General features: G+C 49.7%; 3 protein-coding genes across 3 annotated transcripts; 1 reads left to right on the plus strand and 2 right to left on the minus strand.

Annotated features, from left to right (window-relative positions):
- Nucleotides 1-752: 752 nt before the first annotated feature.
- On the plus strand, nt 753-6,791 carry VFPPC_09036 (activating signal cointegrator 1 complex subunit 3; the record flags this gene model as incomplete). Its single annotated transcript, XM_022428637.1, has 3 exons — nt 753-1,661; nt 1,728-4,662; nt 4,726-6,791. The coding sequence occupies 3 exons, from the start codon at nt 753-755 to the stop codon at nt 6,789-6,791; spliced, it is 5,910 nt and encodes a 1,969-aa protein (XP_022284212.1).
- Nucleotides 6,792-7,395: 604 nt separating this feature from the next.
- On the minus strand, nt 7,396-8,434 carry VFPPC_09035 (rab type ras GTPase; the record flags this gene model as incomplete). The annotated part of the gene is made up of 2 exons (XM_018287637.1): nt 7,396-8,114; nt 8,242-8,434. The coding sequence occupies 2 exons, from the start codon at nt 8,432-8,434 to the stop codon at nt 7,396-7,398; spliced, it is 912 nt and encodes a 303-aa protein (XP_018140719.1).
- A 1,371-nt stretch (nt 8,435-9,805) lies between these two features.
- Nucleotides 9,806-15,205, minus strand: VFPPC_09034 (peptidase C14; the record flags this gene model as incomplete). The annotated part of the gene is made up of 2 exons (XM_018287636.1): nt 9,806-14,299; nt 14,366-15,205. 2 exons carry the CDS (start codon nt 15,203-15,205, stop codon nt 9,806-9,808), a joined length of 5,334 nt encoding a protein of 1,777 aa, XP_018140718.1.
- Between the last annotated feature and the right edge of the window lie 237 nt (nt 15,206-15,442).

Below are 15,442 nucleotides of genomic sequence, written 5' to 3' on the forward strand. Positions count from 1 at the left end.
ACTTGAAGCTTGCGAAGGAGGAGGATGGATGTGTCGAAAAGGTTCAATGTTGGGATGGATAGGTCGGTGTCTGGCCGGCGACTACAAGCACCCACCTGATCTGTAGAAGTGGAGCGTGGCTGCAACTGTGGCCAGGGATGAGAATCTCCATCTCCGCGCCACACTCTGGTAGCAGACCACATGCAGACCAGGCCAGACGGTCTGCAGCACAGTGTGATGTCTGGCTGGACTGGACTGCTCAAGTGGACTGGGCTGGATGGGATAAGACCAGACCTGTCAAGTGGAGACCAGTTGACCAGAAATGGAGGCAGAGGCTCTTGTGAATCCGGTCTCCATACTTTATCTGCATGCATGTGTGTTATGTGTCCAGTCTGCAACTTGAGATGGCCGGCCCAGCAGAGCACAGGCAACAGAGCATCTGAAGTCTTCATGTGGTCCGGTCCCCCTTGCCTCATCCAATCACATTTGCTGACAACTTGGCCAGCTCTGGAGCACCCACGCACTTGCCTTGCGGTGTGACTCTTCAAGACTCTTTCCCTGATGCAAAACGTCAAGGTATTTTGATGCAAGCTTGCGACTGCAATGCATTGAACGGCGAGCACAGGCAAACGAGATAAAGAAACTCACAGTAATCTTCTTCTTCTTTTCAAGTCAATCGCCTTAGGTTGCTGCTTTTATCTCGATATTCCGTTGTGCACCACTGCCACCTCTCCACCGTATCGTCCAACGTCTGACTTCATCACATTGCTGCCATGGCCTCTGCTGAGTTAATCGCCGCAGAATCAGAATGGAGGCAGCAGTTTGCAACTATGCGAGCTGCCCTCACCAATCTCAATCTTCCCCCATTGCCCAAAGTAGCAGAGAAGTGTGTTGAAGAAGTCGATCTCGAAGATTACTCATCCGGGACCGGGAGCCAGGATGTTTGGGACTTCATATCAGACGATGAACAAGATGATTCTAGCAGCGACTTTGCCGATGACGATGCCGAAGCGGGGGCTGCTGGTGATGCATCATTCAACAGTCCTAGGGAATGGTTTTTTGACAGGTCTGTAGCGATTGCCGTCGACACTGGCCTCTCCCCAGATGTCTTCCAAAGCCAAATTATGAGCCTTCTTGCCTCATCTCGGGCAGATAATGAACTCCAGGCTCAGCTAACTGACTTGGTTGGATTTGACCATCTCGATTTCATCATTGATCTTCTCTCTAAAAGGGTGGGTATTGTAGCTGCATCGAATGCTCAAAACGAGCACGCCGCATCACGCCAATTATTAACCAAATCTGAGCGAGAGGCTGCTCTGAGACGCCAGGACCTTGAACACAAATCCGCTTCTCTTGCCCCTGCCTCCAAGAAGGAACCGCAGTACCCTCATGTGTACAGGTCATATCAAGCAGGAAATACCTTGAGTTTTGCTGGGAAGAAGTACGGCCTGCCTGTGGGTAGTGAACGCCATCAGTTTGAAAAGTATGAAGAGTACTCTGTCCCGGCAGGGCGAAAAGGTACTCTAGGCCCTGGGGAGAAGCTGGTCAAGATTACCGATCTTGATGGGTTGTGTCGGAATACATTCAAAGGCTACAAGTCACTCAACCGCATGCAGAGTCTGGTCTTTCCCGTGGGATACAAGACAAATGAAAACATGCTCATCTGTGCTCCCACCGGTGCGGTGCGTTGATATCTACGCTACCGTAATATTAATGAAATCTCAAAAGAGGACTAACAGTTGGCATAGGGTAAAACTGATGCCGCCATGCTAACAATTCTGCATACGATTGGACAGCACGTCTACCCCAACCCCACGGAGAATCCTGAGGCAACGGAGTTTGCTGTTGACATAGACGACTTCAAAATTGTCTATGTAGCCCCTATGAAGGCCCTGGCTGCTGAGGTCACTGAGAAACTGGGCAAACGTCTGGCATGGCTGGGTATCAAGTGTCGCGAATACACTGGTGACATGCAGCTGACAAAGTCTGAAATTGTCCAAACCCAAATCATTGTCACCACCCCAGAAAAGTGGGATGTTGTTACAAGAAAAGGCACCGGCGATACGGAGCTCGTCCAGAAAGTGCGACTCCTCATTATCGACGAAGTCCATATGTTACATGATGAGCGTGGAGCGGTCCTCGAGTCCCTCGTTGCTCGAACGGAACGACAGGTTGAAAGCACGCAATCACTTATTAGAGTTATTGGACTCAGCGCCACTCTGCCCAACTACGTTGATGTTGCCGACTTTTTGAAAGTCAACAAGCACGCCGGATTGTTCTACTTCGATGCTTCATTCCGTCCTGTACCACTAGAGCAGCACTTTATTGGAGTCAAGGGCAAGGCAGGATCAAAACAATCCAAGGAGAACTTGGACAATATCGCGTTTGACAAAGTTAAAGAGATGTTGGAAAAGGACCACCAAGTCATGGTTTTTGTGCACTCGCGACGGGACACTATGGTTACAGCTAGGATGCTTCACCAAAAGGCAATTGAGCAATTTTGCATGGAACTATTTGACCCAAGCGGACATCCTAAGTACGATCAAGCCTCCCGAGATATGAAATCATCACGGGCTAAGGATATCCGTGACCTTCTTTCCAAGGGAATTGGAATCCATCATGCCGGCATGGCAAGGGCAGACAGGAATCTCATGGAACGGCTATTCGCCGACGGCGTTCTCAAAGTGCTCTGTTGCACTGCCACTCTAGCTTGGGGTGTGAACCTGCCTGCCGCAGCCGTGGTCATCAAGGGCACGCAGGTTTATAGTGCCCAGGATGGCAAATTTGTCGACCTCGGAATCCTCGACGTGCTGCAAATCTTTGGCCGTGCCGGCCGCCCCCAGTTCGAAGATACTGGCATAGGCATGATCTGTACCACCCAGGATAAACTTCAACATTACTTGACCGCTATAACCGAACAGCAGCCAATCGAGTCCAAGTTCTCCACCAAGCTGGTAGACAATCTGAACGCCGAAATTGCACTGGGAACGGTGACATCAATTCAGGATGCTGTTCAATGGATTGGCTACTCGTACTTGTTTGTTCGCATGCAGAGGAGTCCAACCTCATATGGCATTGAGTGGGCGGAAATTCGCGATGACCCAACTCTCGTGCAGAGACGACGCCAGCTAGCTATCCAAGCTGCAAGAACTCTGCAACAGTGTCAGATGATCATCTTCAATGAAAGGACGGAAGAGCTTCGCAGCAAGGATATCGGCCGAATCGCCAGCCAATACTACATACTTCATACTAGTATTCAAGTGTTCAACACTATGATGCAGCCACAGGCTACTGAAGCTGATATTCTCAAGATGATTAGTATGAGCGGGGAGTTCGACAATGTGCAGTCCAGAGACACAGAGTCCAAGGAACTGACCCATCTGAAGAATGATGTGGTTCCTTGCGACGTAGATGGTGGCATTGACACCCCACAAGCCAAGACCAACATTCTGCTACAGTCGTACATCTCAAGGCAGCAGCCGGAAGACTTTGCATTGTCTAATGACATGAACTATGTAGCCCAGCAATCTGGACGCATTTGCCGGGCCTTGTTCATGCTAGCCCTGAACAGGAAATGGGGCCACCAGTGTCTCGTTCTTTTGACACTCTCCAAATCAATTGAAAAACGAATCTGGCCGTTTCAACATCCTCTTCACCAATTTGATTTGCCCAAGCCAATCCTGAATCAGCTGGATTCCAAAGATCATCTGACCATGGAATCGATGAAGGAGATGGAACCTGCTGAAATCGGAAGCATGGTGCATAATCACAGTGCCGGAAAAACTATTTCAAAATTCCTGAACCACTTCCCTACCGTACATGTGGAGGCTGAAATTGCACCTTTGAACCGAGATGTTCTTCGAATAAAACTCTACGTTATCCCTGATTTTTCGTGGAAGGACCAGATTCACGGAACTTCCGAATCATTCTACATCTGGGTCGAGAACTCCGATACATCGGAGATCTATCACAATGAATTCTTTATCCTTAACAGGCGAAAGCTTCATGACGAACACGAGCTTAATTTTACAATTCCCTTGTCAGATCCTCTACCAACACAGATTTATGTACGAGCAGTGTCTGATAGATGGCTTGGTGCTGAAACGGTGACGCCAGTGTCGTTCCAGCATCTGATTAGGCCAGACACCGAAAGTGTTTATACCGATCTTCTCAACTTACAGCCTCTCCCCATTTCAGCTCTCAAGAATCCTGGCCTAGAGGATATTTACGCGCAGCGATTTCAGTTCTTTAATCCAATGCAGACACAAATTTTCCACACCTTGTACCACACCGCAGCCAATGTTCTTCTTGGGTCTCCTACTGGTAGTGGTAAAACTGTAGCGGCAGAGCTTGCCATGTGGTGGGCTTTCCGAGAACGGCCCAAGTCTAAGGTGGTTTATATTGCTCCAATGAAAGCTCTTGTTCGTGAACGAGTCAAGGACTGGGGAAAGAGACTTGCACGGCCGCTAGGACTCAAGATTGTTGAGTTGACTGGTGATAATACTCCGGACACGAAGACCATCAAAGATGCGGATATTATCATTACCACTCCTGAGAAGTGGGACGGCATTTCGCGTTCTTGGCAGACAAGAGGATATGTCAGACAGGTTTCCTTGGTAATCATTGACGAGATTCATTTGCTTGCTGGAGATCGCGGGCCTATTTTGGAAATCATCGTATCTCGTAAGTCTATTTGCCGATCCTATACTTGCCGCTCCATGTTGGAGGTTGCTGACAGTTCACTAGGTATGAATTACATTTCCTCATCAACCAAGAATAAAGTCCGGCTTCTTGGCATGTCCACAGCCTGCGCGAATGCTACCGATTTGGGGAGCTGGCTTGGCGTGAAAGAAGGTCTGTTCAACTTTAAGCACTCTGTTCGTCCCGTGCCATTGGAATTGTATATCGATGGGTTCCCTGAAATACGGGGATTTTGTCCCCTGATGCAGTCCATGAATCGTCCCACATTCCTCGCCATCAAAAACCATAGCCCCGACAAGCCTGTCATTGTCTTTGTTGCTTCTCGACGGCAGACACGCCTCACAGCCAAAGACCTCATCAACTTCTGTGGCATGGAAGACAATCCTCGGCGCTTCTTGCGCATGGATGAAGAAGACCTACAACTCAACCTCGCTCGCGTCAAAGACGATGCCCTCAAGGAAGCCATCAATTTTGGCATCGGGCTCCATCACGCTGGTCTGGTTGAGTCAGACCGTCAACTCTCGGAAGAGCTCTTCCTCAACAATAAAATTCAAATCCTTGTGGCAACCAGTACCCTGGCGTGGGGCGTCAACCTACCCGCGCACCTTGTCGTCGTAAAAGGAACCCAGTTCTATGACGCCAAGATAGAAGGTTACAAAGATATGGACCTCACAGATGTCCTTCAAATGCTCGGTCGAGCGGGGCGTCCTCAGTTTGACAACTCTGGTGTGGCCAGAATCTTCACCCAGGACTCCAAAAAGGATTTTTATAAACACTTCCTCCACACTGGCTTCCCGGTTGAGTCTTCTCTCCATACTGTCCTCGATAACCATCTCTGCGCCGAAGTTTCAGCCGAGACCATTGTTACGAAGCAAGACGCGCTAGACTACTTGACTTGGACATTTTTCTTCCGCCGGTTGCACAAGAATCCATCGTACTACGGTTTAGAGCTCTCTGCCGAGGAACACTCTACTATTGCTGCACAACAGCTTGCCAATGAGTACATGGTCGAAATGGTCAACAAGTCTCTCAGCGAACTTGCCGAGTCTAGATGTGTTGAGGTGTTTCCGAATGGAGACGTAGACCCCACGCCTCTCGGCAAGATCATGAGTTACTACTATCTCTCACACAAGACAATAAGGCATCTGGTCCGGCACGCGAAATCACAGGCTTCATTCCTCGATGTGCTATCGTGGATGTCCCGTGCCATCGAGTACGACGAATTGCCTGTCCGTCATAATGAAGATCTTATCAATGACACACTGTCTTCAAATCTTCCGTACCCGGGACATGCATTTGGGCTGCCTATGTGGGATCCCCATGTTAAGGCGTTCTTGTTACTACAAGCACACATGTCGAGGATTGAGCTCCCCATCACCGATTACGTAGGTGACCAGACATCAGTCCTTGACCAGGCCATTCGAATCATTCAGGCCTCTATCGATGTTCTCACGGAACTAGGCTACTTGTCATCGTGCATGCAAATGATCACCCTTTTGCAATGTATCAAATCCGCGCGATGGTCGACAGACCCCGTTTTGTCTATCCTTCCTGGCGTCGAGCCTGAATCGGTCAAAGATGACATGCCACTCAGCAGACTGAGCGCACTAAAGCCAGGCGAGGTCAATCATTTATCCAGGAAGCTTGGGCTCAAGACGACCCAAGAACAGTCCCGGTTTTCTCGAGCAGTGTCCCTGCTGCCCAACGTATCCATCTCGGCTGCGGATGTCACGGCACTTTCTATAACAGTGAACATCAAGCGTGTCAACCCTCTCGTGGATAGGGATGCTCGCATCTACGCCCCGAAATTTCCTAAGCCACAGACAGAAGGCTGGTTTGTCATCATTGCGGATACAACGAGGGATGAAGTCATCGCCGTGAAGAGAGCGACATGGGCATCACCGGGTATGAAGTCTCTTGGCCAGGGCAGCACACCATTTGCCAAGTCGGTGATCAAGTTGCCCGAGGCGGTGGACGGGCAAGCCAGAAAAGTAGATGTATTGGTGGTAAGCGATAGCTATGTAGGTCTGGAGCATAAGCTTGACGGCGTGGATGTTCCTGGAATGCCAAAGGTGGATGACGGGGTTGACATAAAGAAGGGGAAAGTCTGAACTACTCTTGTTGTGTGAGTACACACACGCCCGGTGGCACTCTGAACTCACAACATCGATTGGGACGCGATCTCATGTACCTAGGTATGCACGAAGCAAAATACGCGTTGTACTGGATTAAAAAGGGTGGGTGTCTCGCGACGCAAGCCTTTCGGCGCCTATATATCGAACAGGAGAACAAATGACCAAATTCACATAAAATCCAAGAGTAGAACTGCCTCCAACTAAAAAGAATTGGCAATTGCAAGCAACGTAATGCCATCAATAAACCGGTCGCGTGTACAAGACGCACGGCCACGCAGCCTCGAGTCAATAGTAACAAGGGAAGACGAAGCGCCACTCAAATGCACAAAATTTACGCAAAAGACGTGCCACCGTGAAGTAGACTGGAAAGAAAAAGAAGGTTGGCAAACACAAAAAACCTTGCGCGACACCTTGCTCAGCAATGAAAACAAACATGAACACCGAACGGGTATCTTTGGCAAATCCCTTCAGGTCCAGCCCGAAAGCTGTACTCTTGCCCAATATGTCCCCCTCATTGTATCCAACAATCTCCTGTTCGTGCGGGGATATCAATTCGATGCCGCCTTCATTTGGCGACGTATTAGCAACACCTGCGACGAGGTTTCGGGGATTCGTCAAGTTGATTCTGCTCCTGTGCCGTGGCTCCTGTTCGGTCAATCGTCACGGCGGGAGAAAACGCAGGCGAAAATAGCCAGCTTCTCCTGTCCCGCCCTACACGGAAGCTGCCTCTTGGATTCACGCCGTCAAAATACCCTCCGTCCATGCCAGTTTCGTAACCAGGCGTGCCTGGAGTTGCGGTCGCCAACAGAAGGGCTTGCTGCATCTTGCGGTTTTGTTCCACCAATTTCCTGGCAACAACTCGAAAGACTTCTTCCACACCCTCCCCGCTTTCGGCGCTGATTTCATGGCAGGCATCCCAGCCAACTTCCTGAGCCCAGAATCCTGAGCTACGCTTAGAACTTGGAGTCCGCGGTTCAACATTTGGCATGGAGCCAGGACCGTTAAGTGGCGTGGCCGTCGGAGGTGGCGTACTGCCTAGACCTGGAGCCAAGTTTTCGGCAACATATGCAATGCATCGCTCAAAGGGGACCTGTCGAGCGGAAGGGTCACGCGCGACAATGTCGGCCTTGGTTCCCACAACGTGTAGAACAACGTCATTGGGCAAGTTGCGACGAAGTTCGGTGAGCCAAACGCCCATCTCAGCAAATGACTGTGCATCAGTAATGCTATAGCACAGGATGCAAGCGTTGGCGCCGCGATAGTATAGCCGTGATATAGACCGAAATCTTTCCTGGCCGGCTGGGGGGTTGTTAGCACTGCGCGAAACTGTGAAAGAGGCGAGAAGTGGCCGTTTGGTAGGTACAACGCTCCCACCGTGATGGGGGTTGGACAAGAGGAGAAGACAGAATTGAATCATAGCACGAACCTGTATCCCAAATCTGGAGTCGAACCATGGTGTCGGTATCAGTATCGACAACACGTTTCGTCAAGAAGCTTGCGCCAACTGTAGATGTTATTTGGGAAGGGTTAAACGCCCCTTTACAGTACCGCATGACAAGGGAGGTCTTGCCCACGCCTTGAGCGCCGAGGACCACTATCTTGGCCTCAAGTGATGACATGGTGTGTTTTGTCGCAGTTGTAATGTTTGATAAGCACAACCTACAGTGAACTGTGAAGGTATAGCTGCCCGAGGACAAAGAAGCACTGTGTTATGTCTCCAGCGACTGAAGTGTGAGGTTTTTGCTATCAAACGTGGCGAGGTGAGGTGCTGCTGTGGCGCGAGGCAGTATGTACAGCAAACCCAAGGGCCTAGGAAGTTGTGTGCAATAAACGCAAACCGGGCGTGGCTACAAAGGAGGACGACTTTTTTTATCGCATTGTTGTGTCGGCTTCAGCGAAGGATAGGTGTGGGCATAGGGCGGGCATCAACCTGCACTCTCATGGTTGTCACGATGGCGGATGATGTCGTCTGGTGTTTGCACAGGGAATTTGGTGTTGCCGCGAGGACAAAAGATGAGAATGGAAGCAAATATACTGTGGCTCCCAGTCGCAGAGTGGAGAGAAAAATAGAAAGGACGATTTCGGTCGAATCTACTCTTGTATGAAATATAGACCGGTATGCCCAAAGAGCAATAGAATGAATTTTTCCGAGGAAAAGGTAATGCTGGATCAGAGAGCGGCGACACGAAACTAGAATAAAGCGAGGTTGAGGTTGAGATTGAGATTAAGGCGGGGTTGGCCAACATGGACCCAGATGCAGAAGCGCACATGCAGCTGCTGGTGCGAATGTACAGGCAGGTCACGTCTGGTCTGACCTGGTCTGTCGCGTCTGGTCTCATCAATCAGAGGTCACGCCGCACTTTCAGCGCCATCTGTTGACAAGGGAAGGAGCGGCCGAGGCGGCTGAACAGTCAATAGCGGGCAGTCATGACATCAATTGATCGAATGGTCTCAATGGTTGTCTCACCACTCACTCAGTGTGCAGGGAATCTCTCTACAGTCAACTAGTGGCTCGACGGCTGGTGGCGAGGCAGTTTACTAAGGCGCTCCTTCCCTCGCTCCAGCCTCTTGTGTCCATGTCGGTGTTTCGGCCATGGGCGGTCGTCACGAATCACGACGAGGGCATAACGAGTTGGCGCTAGCAATAGCTTCAAGTTGAGAAGAAAAGGCTGCACGCTTTTCCGTAGCATCTACAAGAAGATTAAATTTCAAGCACCTGAAAGAACACAGACACATGCTCACGCTCACTTAAATACAGTACCGTTAGAAGCCCAGTCAGTCCCACCCCATGCCGCCACTTGAACAATTAGCCTCCCACAGCCTGTCAACGTCACTGTGCTTGACTTCTCACCTCGTCAACATACACCGCCTCGGCATTCACCATTAAGATATGATCACAAATGTTGGCCTGGAGCCATCGGACGGAATGGCCGTGACGTTGTACTTTGTGCCTTGTGCCTTTGCCTCGTGCGGATATTCGCAGTGTTGGACTATTGTGAACCATGCGAACTCTCATCCTGCTCCTCATCCTCTTCCTCTGACGGATAGTTCTCCGGCCGTGCCTCTTTCATTATGGCCAGGAGATCCGACTTACAGCCATCAACACGACTTCTACTGATGCGCTCAGACGAGTTGATGCACAAGTAGCCGTCGTCTATGTACAAACTGACTTGTTCATTGAAACTCCTGTGAAGAAGAATCCTGTATAGAGATGCCGCCTTTGGACCACTGAGAAGACTATGGTAGACACTGTCGTGCTGCCTCAGTAACTGCTCCGCGTTCAATTGGATGCTCCTCTCCTCGTCTTCAAGACGATCAGCGAGTGCAAGAAGAATATCATCTGACAGGTTTGCCGGCCGTGCCAAACCACCAACAGCTGAAACACCCCTTCTCTCAAGCAACTGTTGCGGCAGGGACCTGAATCTATAGAGCCTCTGCTGGTTATACAGAGCTGCAATCGTGGCCGTTCTCACCCTTGCGGTCTCATCATGGAGCATATTTGCCAAATCTCGTAGAATCTTGTCTCCCAAGTTGCGTTGGAATCCCAGAGTCTCAACGGCAGCCACTCGTATCGGGATTTCTATATCTGTAAGTTTTGCTGCTATCGCTTGCACGATGTTTTCTTCCAAGTCATTTCGGAGCCCTAGACCCTTGAGAATCATCACAGTATCGCTGTAGTCTATCTCGTCCGCAAGTCGGTCCGCAACTCTCTGTACGAGGGGTTTGGATGGATTGGTTATGCTGCCTAAAGTAAGGTAAGCAGCCCAACGAACCTGGACTTGCTCATCTTTAAGTCGTTCAGCTACTGCGTCCACGACATTGTCAGGTATGGTGTATTCGCCACGGCCGTTCAAAGCGTACACGGCTCTTTCTCGGTACTCCGCGTGTTCGCTTGTAGACATTGCCACTACTGCTTTACACATCGTGTCAGGTAATGTTCTGAAGTTCTTATGCACGACGTCATTGGCAGCATCCCATATATCCTCTTGTCTATCCCACTGGCTATCAAAAGCCACTTGCAAAAGTCTCTCTGGCAAGGAGCCTCGATTGGCCCAACAACGGAGTGCATGAAGTCGGACCTCCTGATCCTGATTTTCGAATGATGCCGCGATTAACTCTAGATTCTCTTCTTGTAGGCTGTCCTGCTTATTCAGTATTGTGATAGCCGCTTTGCGTACATCTGCCTCTTGGTCCTCGAGCCGTTTTATAATCATCCCCAAGACCTCCTTTGTTAGAACTGGTCTTTCGCCTAAAGCATTCATAGCAGCGATTCGAACAGAGGGGTTACCGTCACCCAACTGTGCTTCTATAACTTTCCAGACATCCTCTTTTAGATCTGATCGTTGGGATAAACTTCCGATGGCCGCGATTCGTACAGAGGGTTTACCGTCACCCAACTGTGCTTCTATAAGTCGCCTGACATCATCTGTTAAATCTGATCGTTGGGATGAGCTTCTGATGGCGGCTATTCGCACGTCTGCCTCCTCATCTCTGAGCCGCTCGGCAAGTCTCTGTACAATCGTGGTTGCAAAAGGTCGAAAGGTGATAAGAGTATCAATAGCCGCTATTCGAACGGGGGCATAGTCGTCGTCGAACCGCGCCTCCATAGCTTGCAAGACCTCCCCTATCAAGTCTGATCGCTGGCTTAGATTCTTGATAGCAGCTATTCGCACATCAGCCTCCTTGTCTGTCAGCCTCGCTGCTAAGGCCCGCTGACTTTCACCTGGCAAACTTAATTGCAAACATAAGATTTCGATGGCAGCAATGCGGACAGAAGCCGGCTCGCCCTCAAGTTGCGCTCCTACTGCCAGCAGGCTATTGTCGGACAAGTCTGACCGGTGCATCAGAGTAGAAGTGGCGGCACTCTGCACGGCTTCTGCTTCATGGCTGAGATTAAACGCTATTTTTTGAAGAACCGCATCTGGCAACCATGGTTGCGAACCCAATGTATGTATAGCGGCTTGTCGAAGAGCTGGATTCGAATCGTTAAGCAGGACTGTTACTGCCTCCTGTGTTGCCTTTTCTAAATTTAATCCCCACAAGACTCGAACCGCCGCCTCGCGAAGTGAGTCGTCTTTGCTTGTCAGCCAGGATACCACTATTTCTTGAAGTCTCTCAGGTATTCTGGAATGCCCGGATTTAGATAGGATCTTGTAGATGGCAGTTTGTATATCCTGTGGCATATTTTTGAGTTCTGCTGCCAGCATTTGCAAAGACGTCTGGGGCATTCCCTCTCCCTTTTGCAAGACCTCAGCCGCGAACCCCTTTACGAGTTCATCCTGGTCATCATCCGCGATCCATGATATCACTGTCTGCAGAATCTCGTCTGGTAGGATGGAAGCTTTGTTCAGGGCCTTGTAAGCATCCCAAGCCACTATGGGGTTTTCTGCAAAAGCCGCAATCTTGTCGGCTGCTATCCGTAAAATGCACGGTCTCTTTTGTGTTGAAATGCTTGTATTGAGCCAAACCGCTCGCTCGTCGTCACCAGTCACTTCGAGAAAGACACTTTGCAGTGCAGACTCGGGCATTTCCGGCTCATCTGCCAGGCGCATGCAGCCAGTGAAAGGATACTCAAAGCGCATCCATTCAAAAAGCTTTCTTTCCAGGCGTCCGCGAGTTCTTTGAATCTTATTGTCTTCTGTTGTCAGCGCAGCTTGACCTGGCAAGCCACCCGTCACTTCAGCGAGGCAATGCATTACGAGCCGTTGATGAACTGGACCTAAGAGATCGAGTGGTTCCTCCTCGATCATCTTGATGAAGCTCCACACCTGGGACCTTTCATTTTCGCTGTCAAGCAGGCCTGCAACAAACCGCCAAAATATGTTAAAGTGACCAGTATACTTGCGAGTTCGCAGAAATAATGCAACGCTGATATCCTCTGCTGATGTAATCCGGCTCGCCTCATCACGAAATTTGAGAACTTGAAGCTGTGGATCTTGAGTTTTCCATTTCCGCACGAAGTAGCGCGCAGCAAAGTACTCTTGAAAAGTAAGGTGTATAAAGTCGTAGTGGTGGTGGGATTCGTCAAATGACGGGTCGGAAGTTCGGAGGAAGGAGGTTGACTTCAGGAGCCTCCAACGTAACAAAGTTGGAGTGAATGTGTCATTTACGTCGTCCAGGTGCTTCTGTTGGAAAGTTGTCAGATTATTGTGCAGCCCAGTAAATGCAAGAGCCTCAAGAAACTCAATCTCTTGCGAGACATGTCTTTCAATCTGTTGCCTTGTGGCAGATTTGAGAGTGTCAATTATCGACTCTTCCGTCCCGTGGATCTTTCCTAGTTGCACCATATCCTTCTTCCACAATCTCAGCTCAATCGCTTTATACATGTCGGTCATCGTGTCTAGTCTATCACCTGCCCCTAGGCCTTGCCAACTGTAACAAAGAGCATCCAGTTGGATTGGGATGCGCGCGAGGCCCTGAATCAGCCGATGCTCTTGAATGAAGACTTGGATGTCGTTTGCTGTTGTGGAATCGATAACCGCAGAATCTGGATTCGGAAAGGTCATTGCTATGTAATCTTGCACTTGCTGTGGATAGAACCCAATAGCCTCCAATTCCAAGTCAATATTTGCAACTGTGCTGGTGGCGTTGACACTCGGCCTAGAGGTGATAATCACATTTGGCTGACGTAGAAGGTCTCTGAGGAAATGAGATTGTTCGCGGTCACCTTCTAATACGTGGGACACTTCGTCTAGGCCATCCAGAAGAAACAGCGTTCTTGACCCTTGGCCTCTCACCTCTCGGGCCAATGCATCGGCGAGGTTTTGATGCAGACAAAAACACTCCCCCTGGAACAGTCCTTCCAAAGTGTACACACCTCCCTTCTGTATGTCGTCCGGCTTCAGAGTTCGTAAAGGAACCCAAAGAATGCGATCAAACAGCCTTTTCCATTGGGGCCAATTACCTTGAGTAAACTCATACACAATCTTTTTGCACAGTGTCGTCTTTCCAACTCCTGCCCTTCCTTGGATGAATATTCTTCTTGGGGAGACAGTCCCAAGGGATCCGTCGCGTCGATCGAATATATCGGATAGCTTAACTTGGATTGCATTCTCGGGTGTCTCAACTTTCTGGCGGGCGAAGAAGGAATAAGAAGGGGGTGGAGCAGAATATACATCGGGGACATTTTGCATCCACGTGAGAATGTCAAGAAAAGAAAAGGTTGGATTCGATCCTGAAGTGCCAACGTTGACTATAGCGAGATTAATGTAGCATTGATCCATAGGTAGCTTGGCACCAGAAATCCGAATAATGTTAAGCCGACATGCATCGCTCTTGAGATAGTGTTGCCGGATGAGCTCATCTGCTTCCTGGAGCGGCGTTTTGCCCTCACGTATTTCTCTCAAAATGCGACTGATTTCTTTCGCAACTTGTTTGTAGTCGCCGCAATCCTGGTTACGAAACTTGTTCATGAGAATATGATTTCGGTCGAGCCGCTCGGACTGAAATGCCCCCCCAGCATTTGCTGAGCTCTGATCAACCAACTAGCAAAGGTTCAGCAAACATACTGCGACGACAGAGCACTGGCCCAGGAAAGACTGTAAACTCACCGTCTTGGCTCTATAACAGTAGAACGCAATCCACCAAGATTGACATGCCAACAACGTCCATGCGAAAAACTTCCCATGGTTGAATAAGTGAGAAGAAACGATGAGAAAAGCCCACAGCCAACGAACCCGTTTTAAAAACATCCAAGATAAGTGGACTTTGGCAAACAGACTCGTCTCACGGGCTTCCCAGAAAGTGAAAACATGGTACTCCTCTATACGCGCCCGGGAGGTAAATTCTTGCACGAGTTCTTCCCCAGTCTTTGTGTCTTTAGCATAGTCGACCAGCTCTGTCACATTCTGATCCATGACCGACGCAACAACCTTCAAGGCAGCGTCTGGTATATAGTTGTACGAAGTTCCCTTGAACGGAGTGGCAAGAAAAACAATGCCGCGGGTCGCTTTTATAAGCGAAGGCGAATCGGTCTTCTCTTGAGTGCTCTTCTCGATCCGGAGAGCCTTGATCAAGATAATCCCGCCGAGGCATGAAGCGATGAAGAACATTCGTCTTGCCATTCCACCCTCCCCGTCTGACGCCAAATGCTGCTGCATGCAGCGGAGAAAGCGCTCGGCTGACTCCTTCAGAGTTGTCGAGACGCCGCTCTGAAAAAGATCAGCTGGCCAATTGCACATGAAAATTCGGGCTGCCCCGACTTCTCGAGGAAGCATATCTGCGTGTGCAAGCCAGTTAACGGAGGTCTGAAGGTCGCGGTCCTTGAACGTCCAAGTGTGTGGCGCGTTGGTGTCAAGGCCATGAATTGCAATGATGTCAATGTCTGTTTCGACATCAGTACCCTCAGGCCGATACACGGGGATAAGATGAACGCCATGGTCGCGGTCCATTTGAGCGTCTGTAGAGATTCGTATCTGCAGTATGAGGTCTCAGCTCAAAGATTTGGGAAGTAGGAGCAGTAAGAAGACTCAGAGCTGCGAGTGGTCATAGGAATGGATTAGACGCGGTGATGATGTGCCTGTATTCAGAGTATTCTGGTGGATAGGCCGTGTAAAGGTAGAATAACGTCCCCTTCACGGAGTGTAGCAGATCAAGCATTTGACAACTCAACATGCATGGCCTACAAA

Source organism: Pochonia chlamydosporia, chromosome 6 (genome assembly GCF_001653235.2).
Source record: "Pochonia chlamydosporia 170 chromosome 6, whole genome shotgun sequence".
NCBI classification, from domain to species: Eukaryota; Fungi; Ascomycota; class Sordariomycetes; order Hypocreales; family Clavicipitaceae; genus Pochonia; species Pochonia chlamydosporia.